This window comes from Papaver somniferum, chromosome 11, assembly GCF_003573695.1.
Source record: "Papaver somniferum cultivar HN1 chromosome 11, ASM357369v1, whole genome shotgun sequence".
Taxonomy (NCBI): Eukaryota; Viridiplantae; Streptophyta; class Magnoliopsida; order Ranunculales; family Papaveraceae; genus Papaver; species Papaver somniferum.
This window is the reverse complement of record NC_039368.1, coordinates 69028792-69044435: the sequence shown is the minus strand read 5'-3', so window position 1 is coordinate 69044435 and position 15644 is coordinate 69028792. Positions and strand designations below refer to the sequence as shown.

Below are 15644 nucleotides of genomic sequence, written 5' to 3'. Positions count from 1 at the left end.
TTATTTTACTTAAGATCGCACTCGCTTTTTGGATCCGCATAGACCTCACCGTCTGCATTTGATGTGGTTTTAACTTGGCAACCATTACATGTCCAATTAAATCCAACGGATCATCATGGTTGTGACAATCGTTATCAACTTTATACATTTTATACTCTTTACCTTTAATACCATCGGGCATATAGAAGACAATCTTAAATGGGCATCCTATCTTCTTGGTATTGCTTCGGTATTTCCTATTCGTCTTCCGTATGTACTTACTATTCTTTCCCTCGTGACTCTTTCGCGTCCCACCTCGCTCACAAATCATTTCAAATCGAGTGTCACTAACATGATTATTTTGAACTACCACGCACATGTTATCTTTTGCCTTGTTCATAAGTCATTCCTTTGCCTCCTTCTTACTTCCAAATGTCTAAACGTGCATAAAACAAAACAAATCTAATAAGCATAACCATTTAACATATAAATTTTGAAAAAAAAAAAGTAGTAATGAGTATACCAAATTGTTAGCATAGTATAGGGAAGTGTCGGGCCTCAAATAGAAATCATCAACAAACTCTTCAACGGCCTGCATATGAAAGCAAAAAATTATTATACAATAATCGGAGGTTATTAAATAAGTCAAACTGCCGAATATACTATATTCGGAATCCTATCGGTTACCCAAAACACCCGATTTATGCAAATGAATGTACACAGTTTACTGAGTGCAAAAAACGATATAATCGGATGCTAAAATATATAGTAAACCAGCCGAATATAAATAACCGGGAGATAACTTTAATCGATAAACATCCGATTTTCAAGTTTTCGGAAATTTTATTTTGAGGCCACTGTTATATTCGGCAGTCAAATAATGTTAAACTATTACCGATTGTAAAGGATAAGAATACTGAGTTTTGAAATTTTCTGAGGAATTCGTTTTTGGGGCCATTCGGAGGTAAATAACTCTACATAACTACCGAATGTAGATATTTTTGGAAAACCAGTTTGGGGTTTTTCTCATATTCGGCAGTAAACTAGTATCTTGGAACTACCGAATATACATATTTGGTACTCAGTGTGTTATATTCGTAAGTTTAATCTAGAAATTATCTACCGAATCTGGGTAGTTCATGGAATTCAATGCATGCAATAATCGGTTTTTCTTGTTTACAAAAGCACACAAACCATGCAAATCGAGTATTTTAGTTTCTTAACACAATACCTGTGTTTTACATGCATCGTTAGCTTCAATATCATGCGATTCTCCATTTTCTTCCATGAAAGGGTCGTCTAGGTTTTCCTCTCCACAAAAGTTTGGATCATTCAACATATACCCCAAATCGTCTTCTCTAAACGGTCGTGAACCCTCAACATTTTGTTCTTCGTCATGATTCTCACCTTCTTCTTCATATCCATCCATTTTTGTAGTGAAAAAAATGGTTTTTCCCTTTTTTCCTTCAACCTCTTCTCTATAACTCTAATAACTCACAAATGCAAAAGAAATGAAAAAATGAAACAAAAATCATTCTAATACTGCACCGACCACAATCGGAAGTCTGGGTAATATTTTGGCTTCCGATTAAAATCGGAGGATAACAATGTTATTATATCCTCCGAATATATAAGGGTAATTTCGCCATTACGAATTACGCGAGATAAGGGCTGGCTACATTTTCCCTTTGGATGACCTTTTTTGTTTTATTGTTGGCCCCTAAAAACGCCACGTTAAAAAACCTCTTAAAATCATTCAAGTTTTGTTTGGTTTTCCTTTTTTTAATAGGAATACTTTGGTGACAAACTTCTACTTCTCAATAATGACCTTAGTAATAGTAATTTTGTTTGTTGAAGAGAACTGTTTTCTTTTTATTCTGATGGGTATTTTTTGATACGGACGATGGATATACTTACTGACATGAGAGAACTATGTTTTTATGCAGAATGGGCCCATATACTATTTTAGTATTCCTCCCAGTTATGGAGCATGATGCTTACAGAAGAACAACCAGAACATTTCCACTAGAAATTAGCCTTACCTGAAATCTTTTTCATCATAACCTATATTGGATGGAATAGTTGAAGCCAATAACTCAAAGCTTCTCCAAAACACCATTTGCAATACTATATATACCGCGTGGTGGTTTCTCAAGGCACATATAATCAAATGGAACAGGAAAATGTAGGCATCTCTATCGGTACTGGCAATAATAGGTCCATTTGTAATATCACCAAATTTGGAACAAAATTAAATGGTTTTTGCATTGGAACATATTGGGTAAGCAGAAACTTCGTGGCAATATATACGAGAGATTCTAATCTGATGAGCTATGTTTGAGCTGTATTTTATTTTTCTGATTCCTGATTATAGTTTTACTGATTTTCTTCCTAAACTAAATTTTTTTGCACAATTAAGCAGCACCGAAGATCCACATGAGAACAATGAGTGTTAATGGCTTCATCATTTGAAGTCTCGGGTCTGAATTCTTGATAATTTATTACACATTGTGAAATTATCTTGCATACGGATATTTTAGGTTGGTATCTCTCTAAAACTATTATACATCTTACACGAAAAATTGACTACGGCTGGGCTTCGATTTAGTATATCTAAGTTGTTGTCTACCACTGAATTCACCCTTTAGCGGTGATATGTGCATACACAACTTAGTTATACTGTACTTCCAAGGAAATATGCATAGGTTGGTAAGGCAAGCATGCAAAGATTTCAGACAACTCAAAAGATGGTATCCACCTTGGCCTATTAGTCATGAACATAATTTCGTACTTTTGGAACCGATACGGTTCCTCCATCCAGTTCGTACTGGTCGTCCCAATACGTATCCTCCATCATATGGGGATACCGTGTTAAAGACTTAAACAAGGAGGTGTTAGAGGAGGTGAATGGTATCTTGAAGTTAAAACCCGATATTTAGAAGTTTTTGGTCTTCATTTAGTTGTCAAATTTGAAGTTTTGCACATTTTATGTATGACTGTGTTGAATGTTGTTCTTATTCCAAGTTCAGGGTAGTCCTAGAGTAACCAGGTGATAAATATTAATATCACTTTGCATGGTACGTAGACTAAGAAGTTGTTTATTTTAGGAATACCAAGCTATTGTTAATTGGTTCCAACATGAGAGCATCTATCTGCAGTCAATATCAATGTAATTTATTTTTGCATCTCACTTATTTTAGAACCATCGAGTTGTATTGAGTTCTAAAATCCATGCATTGAGTTCTAATATCATATGGTATTACATAAAATCGTATGCAAGGATCATCAGTCACATTGTGTTGGATGTAAATCTTTTCCTTCGTCAACTAAACCATTGTACATATAATAAAATTCTTAACATAAAAAAAATAATATGAGGTGCGATTTACCAAGACAAACAGGAAACAAGAATGCTACGAAAAAGTTCTATTCTTGCATTGGCTCCGTTGGAACTTATTTGCCAAATTTTTGTTCATTTTATTTTCTTGCACACTAAATAAAATATCGATTTTTTTATCTGTAACAAAGTACTTGCTTTGTTACCCATTTTTATAACAGGGGTTCAATATTCCATAACCGAAAACAGACCGGTGCATCGCACGGGTGAAAAACTGGTGAAAAACTAGTTTTATCAAAAATAGAGTTTGAAAAACAGTAGATATCTACTTCCATTTATGGTCTAAAGAATGTTTCAACAACATGATACCCCAGACCAAGATGTGAGAAATGCAGCCAATGAAAGGATTAATGACATTGCAAAACTTCTGTACATGATATGCTACAGTCCCAAAATATTATACCAAAGAATGACATGTTACGTATGTACATAAATGGGGTGAAGGCTTTTGTAAAGCCACCAAAGAAAGAATACGGCTTTGGTTCCCCTAGGGTGTTGAACAATAGGGGACACTGGTAATCTGCAATTTTGAACTATCCTGCTGCTCGGCCGCATATTGCCTGATGAAAGATCTTCTCCACCAAATCTCGAATGCTTGTCTTAGATTCGGACAATCATCACCTTTGCTCACAAACCGATGAAGCCAATTCATTAAGATCCCTTGTTGCTGTGGCAATGACAATGTTAGTATTGTCCGACCCAATCCATCTTCCACCAATTTCTTGTCAAAATTTCTACAACATCTCTTCATCAGTCCAAAGTCGGTATATAGAGCCTCCAACCATGTACACAGTAGTGAGAATCTCGTCTCTCTTGATGCATAAATAAGTCCTCTTCCTATAGCATTACATAGCTGTACAGTGATCCTGCTTATTTCATAACGGCGCATTGGAGGAATTTTAGGATGAAGAGTAGCAAGCTCCGCTAGATTTGCCCAGAGTATCACAAACTCATCACCCATTTCTTTATCAATCAAAATATCAACAACCCATCGAAGATTATTGGCTTCCCGACTTATCTCACTCATTAAATCAGCTCGGTCCCTCTTGCCTTCATCAATGTTTGTAACTTCATTTGCACAAATAACAAGGGCATTAATACATCTGTGGCAGATATTATCAAGAGTATCTTTAGAAACATCCAAGTGATAGTTTCCTTTGCTTGAAGATGTTGGCTCTACTGTGAACAATTTAAAAATTAGATTCTTCATTTCCCGACAAGCTTTATCATCTTTAGCTTGTAATACACCACTCATAACCTGCAAGAAAACGCCATTGGCTTCTGTCGACGTAGATGGTTCTGAAGGATAAAGTCTTTGAAGAACTTCAATCACCAAGTCATTGGTTTGAAGCTTACAAAGAACTGATACCACTTTGTCCTCTTCCTCCTCAGTCCATGGAATTGCTTCCAAATATTTTAAACAAGATATTACTCCCACATCAAACATAATGTCAGAACACACCTGCATCAAATGCAAATATCATAGAAAATGAGTGAAAATATAAAGTAGACAACGAGCAATTTCAGTTGAAAATTGGCAAATCCCCTAGTTCAGTTAAAGAACATTGTTCCTAGTTGAATGGTACATTTTCTATGATACGCCCAGAAATGAAAGTTAGATAATTGTTTCAAGAAAGAATCCATAACATACGTACAGAAAATTGTACCCATATGAGTACACTGAAAAAATACACATCAGTCATTCAAGCATTAAATCAAACGGGTTGCAAGCATTAATACAGTACAAATGATTTGTACAGATATATATACCTTAAGTAAGCTCAAAACCTTCTGCACATTCTCACCCATTAATCTCTGCTTCAAATCATTACAATACATCAACACCAATGTCTCCACATAAATCTCAACATCATCAATATCAGAAATCTCAACACAATGTTCAATTTTCCCACCAGATTTCAACTTATCCGCAAAGAATCGACTTCCATTAACCAAAATCTTAAGATGCAACCTCATTTCAACCTTAAAAGACTCATCCCTTGAAACAACAACTAGCTTCACATCACTAGGTTCACCCCAATTAGGATTTTGGAAAGGGGCATTTGTTAAGATCTCATTAATTCTTTGTTGTAACTTAGCACTATTCCCGTCATGATCAGGAGATTGAATTGATTCTTTTTCATGTTCATTGGACATCATTTCGAAAAGGGTAGTTCGTGATTGCAGTTGGTGTGGTGGGTATATAACATGAGGAGGCTGTGGAGGTGAAGGGGTTTGCGGAGGAGAAGAAACCCTAGAAATGTATCTTGATGGAGAGAAAATAATAGATGGGGTTTCAATGAACCCTTGCTTTATCATGTTTGAGACCTCTTTAGATCTCAATTTGTTTCTATCTGCCGCCATTAGAGAGAGAGAGCGAGAGCTCGGTGTGAACTCTCAAGTGTGGTGGGAGAACTGAAAAATGAATCTTTTTCAGATGAAAGAAAATGGGTTATATAGCTTTTGGTACTTACATTTCGTATAATATTAGTTTTTGGTCTAACTTTTGGCCAACCTAGAATTCGGTATTTGGAATTGACGTTGACCTGCGTTGACTGTTAATGACCAAACTTTAATGACCAAACTTTTTATAACATAAAAATATTATAAAAACATTTAGTTTACGAGTGTACCCCTCCCTCAAATGGGTCTAAGGTACGCTCCTTTGTAATATAAAAACTTTTCTCTCTTATTTACAGGTTGCTAGATTATTCACAATCAACCATAACAGATTCTGCTCCTTTGTAATCTCATTTCTGTTGTCGTCTTAATCCTCTAGAATCTCCACTATATTTCTTTCTTTTCATAGAAACCCATAATATAAACGTATCAGGATTTGATTTATTTGGATCAAATGACGAAGAAAATTATTGTTGCAGAGATTTGGAATCTAGGATATGATTTTGATGAAAGAAGAAGTCAAACAGGGGTTTGAAGAATTGATGTTTCAAATGAAAACTTAAATATGGTTTCGATTTTTCTTTGGGCTTCAATTTGAGTTCATAACAAAACCGATTAAATAGGGTTTCAGGTGAGATTTCAGTTGTGTTTCAATTGGGGATTTTGATCAAATGTGAAAATGTGGTTAGTTTTTGTTGCAGATTCACTAGGCCAATTGCCGTTTGCGATTAACTTTAGGTAAATAGTGGGATGATCTTACTTCTTAACTTTTCATAAAATCATTGTATTCTCATGTAGATTAATGGAGCGTCAAATCACATTCATAAGGCTAGCAATATCTTTGGAAATCGGTAGAATTTGATTCCTATGGGGTTTATTAGGTTTTAGCTGAATTCACATGTAAAAAGGGAGTTCGGTTACAGTAATTGAAAGAGTAAATAAGAAAGGCTATATTAATTATATATCCCCAGTTTCAACAACCAACAAATATATCCTTATACAACAATAAATATGTCCTTATAATTTAAAAACCTTTTCCATTAAAAAACAGATTACCTAAATACCCTCATTTACAATATTTTTCTTCATTTCAAACCACAAATTTCTTTCTCTATAACATCACTGACACCACCACCATTCCACCACCAGCAGCTTCGCCACCACCACGACGACTTACTAACCACCGCCACCACCATTCCACCACTACTAACATTCCGCCACTACTGATACATCACCACCAGTACCATCATTCTACCATCACCATTCCGCCGTCGCCGCCACCACCACCGCCGCCAAAATTTGGTGTCAACAACCGAAGTTGATCCAAAATTAAAAGTTCAAAAACAACTTTAACACTACGTTTTTTTTTTCAACAATGGAAGTTGATCCCAGTGAATGGATCAATAACGGTAGTTGATTCCATAAAAAATGGTGTCAACAACAGGAGTTGATCCATTTATTGGATCAACAACAATAGTTGATCCCATAAAAATCGTATCAACAGTAGGAGTTGATCCCATAAATAGTTGATAACATGCATTGTTGGTGATTTCAGTACCTGATACATACATAATCCCCAATGTAGTAGTCCCCAAATCTGCTCCCGAAGCTAATAGTTGCAAAATAAGCCAATCCCCATTGTTGATTCCACCATCCCAACAAAAGCCACCACCAGCACCTTCAAAACTCACCACCACCATCATCTCCACTACAAAATCATCCACCACCATATCAACAACTACCACCACCATAGTACCACAACAACCACCAACTACAACATCCAAAGAGTAACTGAAAAAATACTCCATCTTTTTTGTGTCAACAATGGAAGTTGATCCATGTGAATGGAACAACAACAGTAGTTGATCCCATAAAAAATTGTGTCAACAACAGGAGTTGATCCATTTATTGAATCAACAACAATAGTTGATCCCACAAAAATCGTATCAACAGTAAACAGACCAGACCAGTTTTAGAAAAATAAGAATTAATCATATACATACATCCTCCACCGTCGCTGCCACCACAACCACCACCACCGCCACCATCATCAACATTACTTCTCTTCGTAATTCGATTTACAAAGTGGATGAAACAAATAAACAATAATTCGAAGAAGTTTAACTCAAAAGTAATCAAAAATCAAAACCTAAAAATCAGATCTCGATTTATTTGGATCTGATTTTAAAAATCAATTGTAGAAGAAGAAGAAGGAGGATGAGGATTCATTCCTTGTTACTGATACCTCTCGATTGAATTTTGAACCAGTTGTCGGCGGCGAAGGTGGGAGTATTTGTAGAGGTGGTGATGATGAATATGGCGGTGGTGGTGGGTTTGGTTTGATTTTCAATTGAAGATCTCTCCCTCCCGATCTTAAATATCTTCTCTATACAATATTTTTCTCTGAGTCTAAAATGGTGGTGGCGTTGCTGGTTTTGGTTACGATTTGATTTCTTCTACCACCATCACCACTATTCAGTCCGGCAGAAAAGGAGGTAGAGAAGACGGTGATGGCGGAGGTGATGACGAGGGGAAGAGAGAAAGTTTCAGATCTGAAATTCAAAAGTAACGTTGAATCCTTTAAACTTTAATAATATCTAGAGGATATTTGTGGGATTATTAATAAAATCAGAATCTTCTTAAATATGGAAGGATATAAATATTGTTGATAGGGATATTTATGAAGGCCCACTAAAACAAGGGATATTTATTCAATTCCCACAATAAAAAAATCTCGATAGCATCAGGTAGAGCTCGGTAATAGCGTGCAGTAATGGGTTCTCACCCAATCTTGGTGATGATTAAGGTATCGATACAAAAAGTTCAAACGTGAATGAAGATGAATCAAGCTCCCATGGAATTATAGATTGTTACTGCTACAAAAGTACACATCCGATTATATTTGTTCAGCAACGATAGCAATGGGTTCTAGAGTGTAAACTCTCATTGGATAAAGAGGTTTTGGATAAAGACTGAACGGAAAAATAGCAAGAATTGGATTGGGTTATTTTTTTTTGGTACTCAGGTTTTGTCCAACTTTTGAGTTTGGTATAATATTTGTCCTGAAAAAGCGGGGGTCTAACAACACCACCCAATATTTTGCTTAGCAATCTGTATGGAATAACTCCAATATACTTTGCTAGAGAATCAACTAGACAGTCAGACTCAATCCAGACTAAAGTATATCGAGGAGTTAATATCTCTCTCTTGTTTTGATTTGATCGAGCTAATAGAAATCAGCGAGTCTTTAATCAAACACAAGGAATAACTTGGATGGTACTAAAGACCAATATCCAAGGATCAATCAATGAAAATCAACAACCAAAGGTTGGATTACTCTAATTGATGATCTAACACACAACATGTAATATTTCAATTGTAAAGATAAAACAATATAATGCGGAAATTGAAATAACACAGACACCAGAAATTTTGTTAACGAGGAAACCGCAAATGCAGAAAAACCCCGGGACCTAGTCCAGATTGAACACACATTGTATTAAGCCGCTACAGACACTAGCCTACTCCAAGCTAACTTCGGGCTGGACTGTAGTTGAACCCCAATTAATCTCCCACTGATCCAAGGTACAATTATGCTCTTACGCCTCTGATCCCAGCAGGATACCGCGCACTTGATTCCCTTAGATGATATCACCTACAACTAAGAGTTGCTACGATCCAAAATCATAGGCTTTGACAATAAACAAATCTATCTCACACAGACAAGTATATCAAAGGATCAATCTGTCTCCCACAGATAAACCCTAAAGGTTTTGTTTCTTCTTTTGATAATAATCAAGGTGAACAGGAACCAATTGACAATCCGGTCTTATATTCCCGAAGAACAACTTAGATTTATCAATCACCTCACAACAATCTCAATCGTATGGTAACGAAACAAGATGTTGCAGAATCATAAACAATTAGACGAAGATGTTTGTGACTACTTTTTATATCTTGCCTATCGGAGATATCAATCTCAAGCCAATCAATCTGATTGTACTCGTACGATAGAAGATGCAAGATCAGATCACACAACTACGATAAAAGTAGTATCGGTCTGGCTTCACAATCCCAATGAAGTTTTTAAGTCGTTAACCTGGTTTTAGAAGAAGAAAACCAAAGGTTAAAGGAGAATCGACTCTAGTATGCAAACTAGTATTACATGTAAGGCGTGGGGATTAGTTTTTCACAATAATAGATGTCTCCTTTATATAGTCTTTCAAATCAGGTTTTTGCCTTGGTCACAAAGCAAACAATATCCACCGTTAGATGAAAACCTGATTTAGATTCAAGCTAATATTTCTCAACCGTTAGATCGAAAACTTAGCTTGTTACACAAACTTGACAATGCACGCTTCTAGGTTTGTTAACCGTACCCAAATTTATGCACTTTTTGGTTCAATAATAGTTAACCAAAAGGTTAGCCATATGAGCATTTCATATCAACCATGTTTATCTTCACCATAACTAGTTCAAATGACTTCAAATGAACTAGTTGGAGAGTTGTTCAATTGGAAGGAAATCTTATGTACTACACAAGACACAATTGAAGCAAAGATGATTTGATTCACTTGAATCAGTTCATGAACTTTTATAGCCACGGTTTGCAAACTGCATTCCTTAGTCTTTTTAAGTTTATGTTCAGAAATCATCTTCATATATATAACCTTCTTAAGTTCGCAGACTAGGTTCGCGGAATTAAGCAACCGGGCAGAGTTTACAAACTCCAGCAGAAAATCTCGGCAAAAGACCTTCCGCCAGTTCGCAGACTGGGTTCGTGGACGCAGCTAGTTCATCAACTCCAGCAGAATTTCTCGGGATGAGAAGTTCGGCAGTTCGCTGACTGAGTTCGCGGACTTGGCAAAGCCATTCTTCCGGTTTCTCTTGATCAACAAAGTTCATAAACTTTGGTTCAAGGAATAAGACTTATACATAAATGTGTTTCCACGACAATGCTTATGTCCATCATTGGTTATGTAATCTAAACTCTCATTTCAATCATTGAAACATTCTTAGAGGACGTTATACAGTTTTTATACCATTTCTCGTCAAGGAAATTTTCAAAGTGATTGAAACATATCATGACTTTCGTCACTAGGTAAAGATAAACTTGATCGAAGAGAAACACTTACCAACACATATTTCGAGATATATATAGGCGAGGTATACTCGGCTCGAAATACCAAATATGTATAATCCAAGTCTATATATATAACATACGACTTCTTGTCTCAAAGAGTAGGAGATAGAGTAGATAGACTTTTGAGTGATAGATAAGTTCAAGTCTTCACATACCTTTTTGTCGAGAAGTTCCACCGGTTCCTTGAGTAGTTCTTCTGCTTGTACGATGAATCGCCATGAAGTCATTGAGCTCAACTACACTTTATATCCTAGTCCGAGATTTAACTATAATATACCAGAAATCAAGACTTATAGTTTTGATCACTAACATTGACAAACATGCTTGAGATAGCAACGCATGCGAGTTCGACCAAGCAATGCTCTAAGAATCTCCCCCTTGTCAATTTTAGTGACAAAACTATCAATACATATGGAATACAAAAAAGATAAAGAAACTTTGGTAGCTCCTATTCCACATGTCTAATCTTCAACATTCTTCGAAATCTTCGTCATTTCCAAGACTCCAATGATCCCAAAGGTTGTAAGTTTAGCATCACCGTTGTTGAAGATCCGTAGATATAACAATAAGAAAGCATCGGTCTCGATCATTGTTATACAGTGTCATAGTATTATTACACAGTGTCAAAGTCCAATTGTATCACAACTTCAACAATAATACTATGGTGATATGTATCACTCCCCCTTAGTCAATACTCCATCTCACATGGAAACCACTCCCTCTTACACAATGATCCGAAAAGCATATGTATTTGTAGTATGAACTACATATTAATTCTCCCCCTTTTTGTCAATAAAATTGGCAAAGGTACAAGAACGGGATCATAATGAAATTTCTGTAAGAGACATTTCATGACTAAAAGAAAATACATACCATCTAATTTAGATGCAATCATATATCAGAAGCAAATAACATTCATCAAGGAGTTTAAAGATATAACATAACCCCTTTAATATTCCACAGCCGCACGCCCCTAAGATATTACCATTAAGCACAGTTCAAAAGAACTCTCCCCCATTTGATGTCATTCCCGAAAGAACAACAAGAGCGACCTTAATTTCAAAAGAAAATAAGGATTTTTATTGGACACCAAAAACCATGAGATTGATTTTCTATATCCAAAAACTCAATCAAAATAATCACAAGTAAACCCATGATTAATTTAATCGGAATACGCAATCAAATTAAACACAAAAAGTGATCATCTTAATTGATTATGCTCGACATAAGAGAACTTACGGAGCATACGACTAACATAACCATTAGAAAATGAATAGGATAGTCGTTCATATACTCAACATAAGAGGAATCCTACGAAGTATGAAAATACTCAACTAGATTAATTACAAGAGAACCCGTAATTAATCTAATTGGAATACACAACCAAACAAATTACAAAAGTAATCAATTTAATTGTCATCTGTTTTGCTCGACATAAAAGACTTATGGAGCAATAACTAAATAACCAAACAAGATGATTAATTTAGTTCAAAAATGATCAACATAAAGTACCTTATGGAACAACCAAAAAAGCTAATCAAGAATTAATCAACTTGGTTGTATCGTGCTCAACATAAGACACATTACGGAGCCTCACAGTAATACATAAACTATGGGTCAGGGATGATCAATACTGCGGAATACTCAAGGATTCATTCTATCTTCAATCACTATTTGCATAACGATATTAATAGACATAATCCTTGAAAAAAAAGATTTTAACCTATCTTCCATCAATGAATTGACAATAAAGGCTTAACTTTTGTATTTGTCAAAAGTCTATTCATTCTTTTACCAGTACGTGAATACCGATCACCAACGACTTTACTTTTGACATAATATGGGACCTTCAAGTTCACGGACGCAAACATACACATCCCATAATAAATTACCAAATATCAAATCACAAGGATTAATACCGCAAAAACATCATCCTCCAAATAATTTTAGAATTTAAATCAATAAACCTAAAAAAACAAGATGAAAAATAATAGCTATGTGTAGTCAGAATCATTGTTATTCAAGCACTAGTTATTCTTCCAACTAAATCAAAAAGAAGACATACTAGGCAACAAAACAAATAAACAAGCTAAAGAAAACAAACTCCAGCGCTAAGCCTGAACATGAACTAAGATCAAAGGGACTGTTCGGGAACCTCATGAGGCATAGTGTCTTCAAGCTTGTGATCAACAACTGCCATTGCATCATCAAAGAGATGATTCTCTTTGCGAAGATCATTGATTTGATATTTTATGAGACCAAGGTCAGAGACAACCTTTTTCAACTTATCAAGACCTTTTAGAGTATCAACGAGATGTTGTTTTGCTTCCCCAAAGTACTTAAGAAAGTCATGAACAACTTCAGCAGAAATCATATCATCCTTCTCAGCATCTTCATGATCATAGGCAAAGAAACATGAAACATTAGGATGATTTTCATCTACAATTGTTCTCTTCCTCTTAGATTCAACAACAATCTCTTTGTCAAGGAATCCTTTTGCAAAACCACCGTAGCAAGATGAGGAGGAAGACATTCTTGAAACAAATCCAACCTGGAGTACACGTACGTGACTTGTAACCAAGAGGTCGGATATTTATTCTTGGGGAAGATATTCTAGGGTTTCTTATAACCGTTGACTCGGGCCAGAACAGGTATCCGTTCGAGTACAACATTACCCAAAACAATAAGCCGTAAAAAATTTTGCTACACAGAAAAGGATCAATAAACTTCATAACTCAAATAAGCAATTTAGAGCACTATAGTAGCTAGAAACAACTTTCGAGAAAGAAAAAAAATCTGAAGAAAAAATAAGAGACAACGTCCAGACAACAAACAATACTTTGACCATAGTAAGTCTGCAACCAATAGTTTAGATATAGATGATAAGAAGATAGCTTAACTTAACAGACACAAAGTCAAAAGTACACCTAATTATTAACACATCTTACTCAAGAGGAAATGAGTAAGTCCTTTGAACCTTGTGATTAACTAGCACAAGTATGAGAAACCAGCTCAACAAGAGATTTGTGTTTATGATCAAGTCTCTTTTCCTCCTAAAACTAGGGCGAGATCCCTTTTGATGTGAGAAATTATCATAAAACTTACTGTCATCAAAATACGAGACATAGTTGGAGTTCTTACCAGAAGGATTTTGACATGAGGCGGAAGACATCCTGTTGACAATTTCTTTATATCCTTCAATTAAGTTTTTTAGATTATCTCTCAACTCATCAATTTTCCTTCTTTCTCCTGGGATTTCGTTCACGTTATGGGTAATGTTGCTTCAATAGAACATGACACGGTCTTCCTTTAGATGATGTTTATTAAGATGTCTGTTCTGCTCTTGAGAATTTGAGGAACTCATTGAACTGACTTTCCTGGTAACATACACAGGGTAGGTACGAAAACCAATTGGTTTAGACATACGAATGTCAGTTACACCTTTGATAATTAAATCCAGGGTGTGTTGAAGTTGAACCAAGGAGTTTTTCTTCAACCTAGAGGTTCCCTTTCGTTTAACAAAACTCTTTGTCTCACAGACAAGACATACTTTCTGATCATCAAAATGATTTGAAAGTACTGTCTTAATATTATCGTTAGAAGATTTCTTTTCTTCATTAGATGTGCAACATCCTTGATTGATGGAGACTTTAGGCACATCTGTTTTTACTTCTGAGTACACAGTACCAGCAGTGTCAGAAGTACTTGGCATGTCAGATTGCTTTGAACATTCTTGAATCGAGAACTTACTCAAGCGATGTTTAATTTCCAAGGCATCGAGTCGTGCACGAAGATTGATCTTCAGCATTACCTTTGAGTTTGCAATCTCTTATAACGCAAAGTAGAACATTGACATGGTGTTTTAATTGATTAAATCTACCATCTTGGATTCTAGCAAGATTTAGAATCAATTTACTCTCTTCAGCTGCATCCCATTAATTAATAGATAAAGTCTCTTTAGAAGGGTAATCGGAATCACACATGTCAGTGTTTGTCTGTCTTGTCAGAACACAAGGTTCGTCTATTTTCGAGATTGAAGCATCTTTCTCTTTATTAGAATTAGTCGAGACAGAACTTTTATTTCTGGCGACGCGTTTATCAGAGATAGTACTCTTGTCCATAGAGTCAGATCGCTACAAACACAGACTTTTGAGGTCTTAAACGTGTTTGCCTGCTCTGATACCAATTGTAAAAGTGAGGGGTCTAACAACACCACCCAATATTTCGCTTAGAAATCTGTATGAACTAACTCTATTATACTTTGCTAGAGAATCAACTAGACAGTCAGACTCAATCCAGACTAAAGTATATCGAGGAGTTAATATCTCTCTCTTGTTTTGATTTACTCGAGCTAATATAAATCAGTGAGTCTTTAATCAAACACAAGGAATAACTTGGATGGTACTAAAGACCAATATCCAAGGATCAATCAATGAAAATCAACAACCAAAGGTTGGATTACTCTAATTGATGATCGAACGCACAACCTGTATTATTTCAATTATAAAGATAAAAAAATATAATGCGGAATTTGAAATAACACAGACACCAGAAATTTTGTTAACGAGGAAACTGCAATTGCAGAAAAACTCCGGGACCTAGTCCAGATTGAACACACACTGTATTAAGCCGCTACAGACACTAGCCTACACCAAGCTAACTTCGGACTGGACTGTAGTTGAACCCCAATCAATCTCCCACTGATCTAAGGTACAATTATGCTCC

General features: G+C 35.7%; 1 protein-coding gene across 1 annotated transcript; it reads right to left on the bottom strand.

Moving 5' to 3' along the window:
• Window positions 1-3708: 3708 nt before the first annotated feature.
• LOC113320423 (BTB/POZ domain-containing protein At5g60050-like) lies at window positions 3709-5779 on the bottom strand. The gene is made up of 2 exons (XM_026568337.1): window positions 5147-5779; window positions 3709-4838 (listed from the first exon to the last, which is right to left on the bottom strand). Exons 1-2 carry the CDS (start codon window positions 5738-5740, stop codon window positions 3864-3866), a joined length of 1569 nt encoding a protein of 522 aa, XP_026424122.1. The 5' UTR covers window positions 5741-5779; the 3' UTR covers window positions 3709-3863.
• Between the last annotated feature and the right edge of the window lie 9865 nt (window positions 5780-15644).

Coding starts and splice junctions, on each gene's coding strand:
- LOC113320423 (XM_026568337.1), bottom strand. CDS start 5,740: ATGGCGGCAGATAGAAACAAATTGAGATCTAAAGAGGTCTCAAACATG. Junction 4,839..5,146: donor AGGTTTTGAGCTTACTTAAG/GTATATATATCT, acceptor CATTTGATGCAG/GTGTGTTCTGACATTATGTT.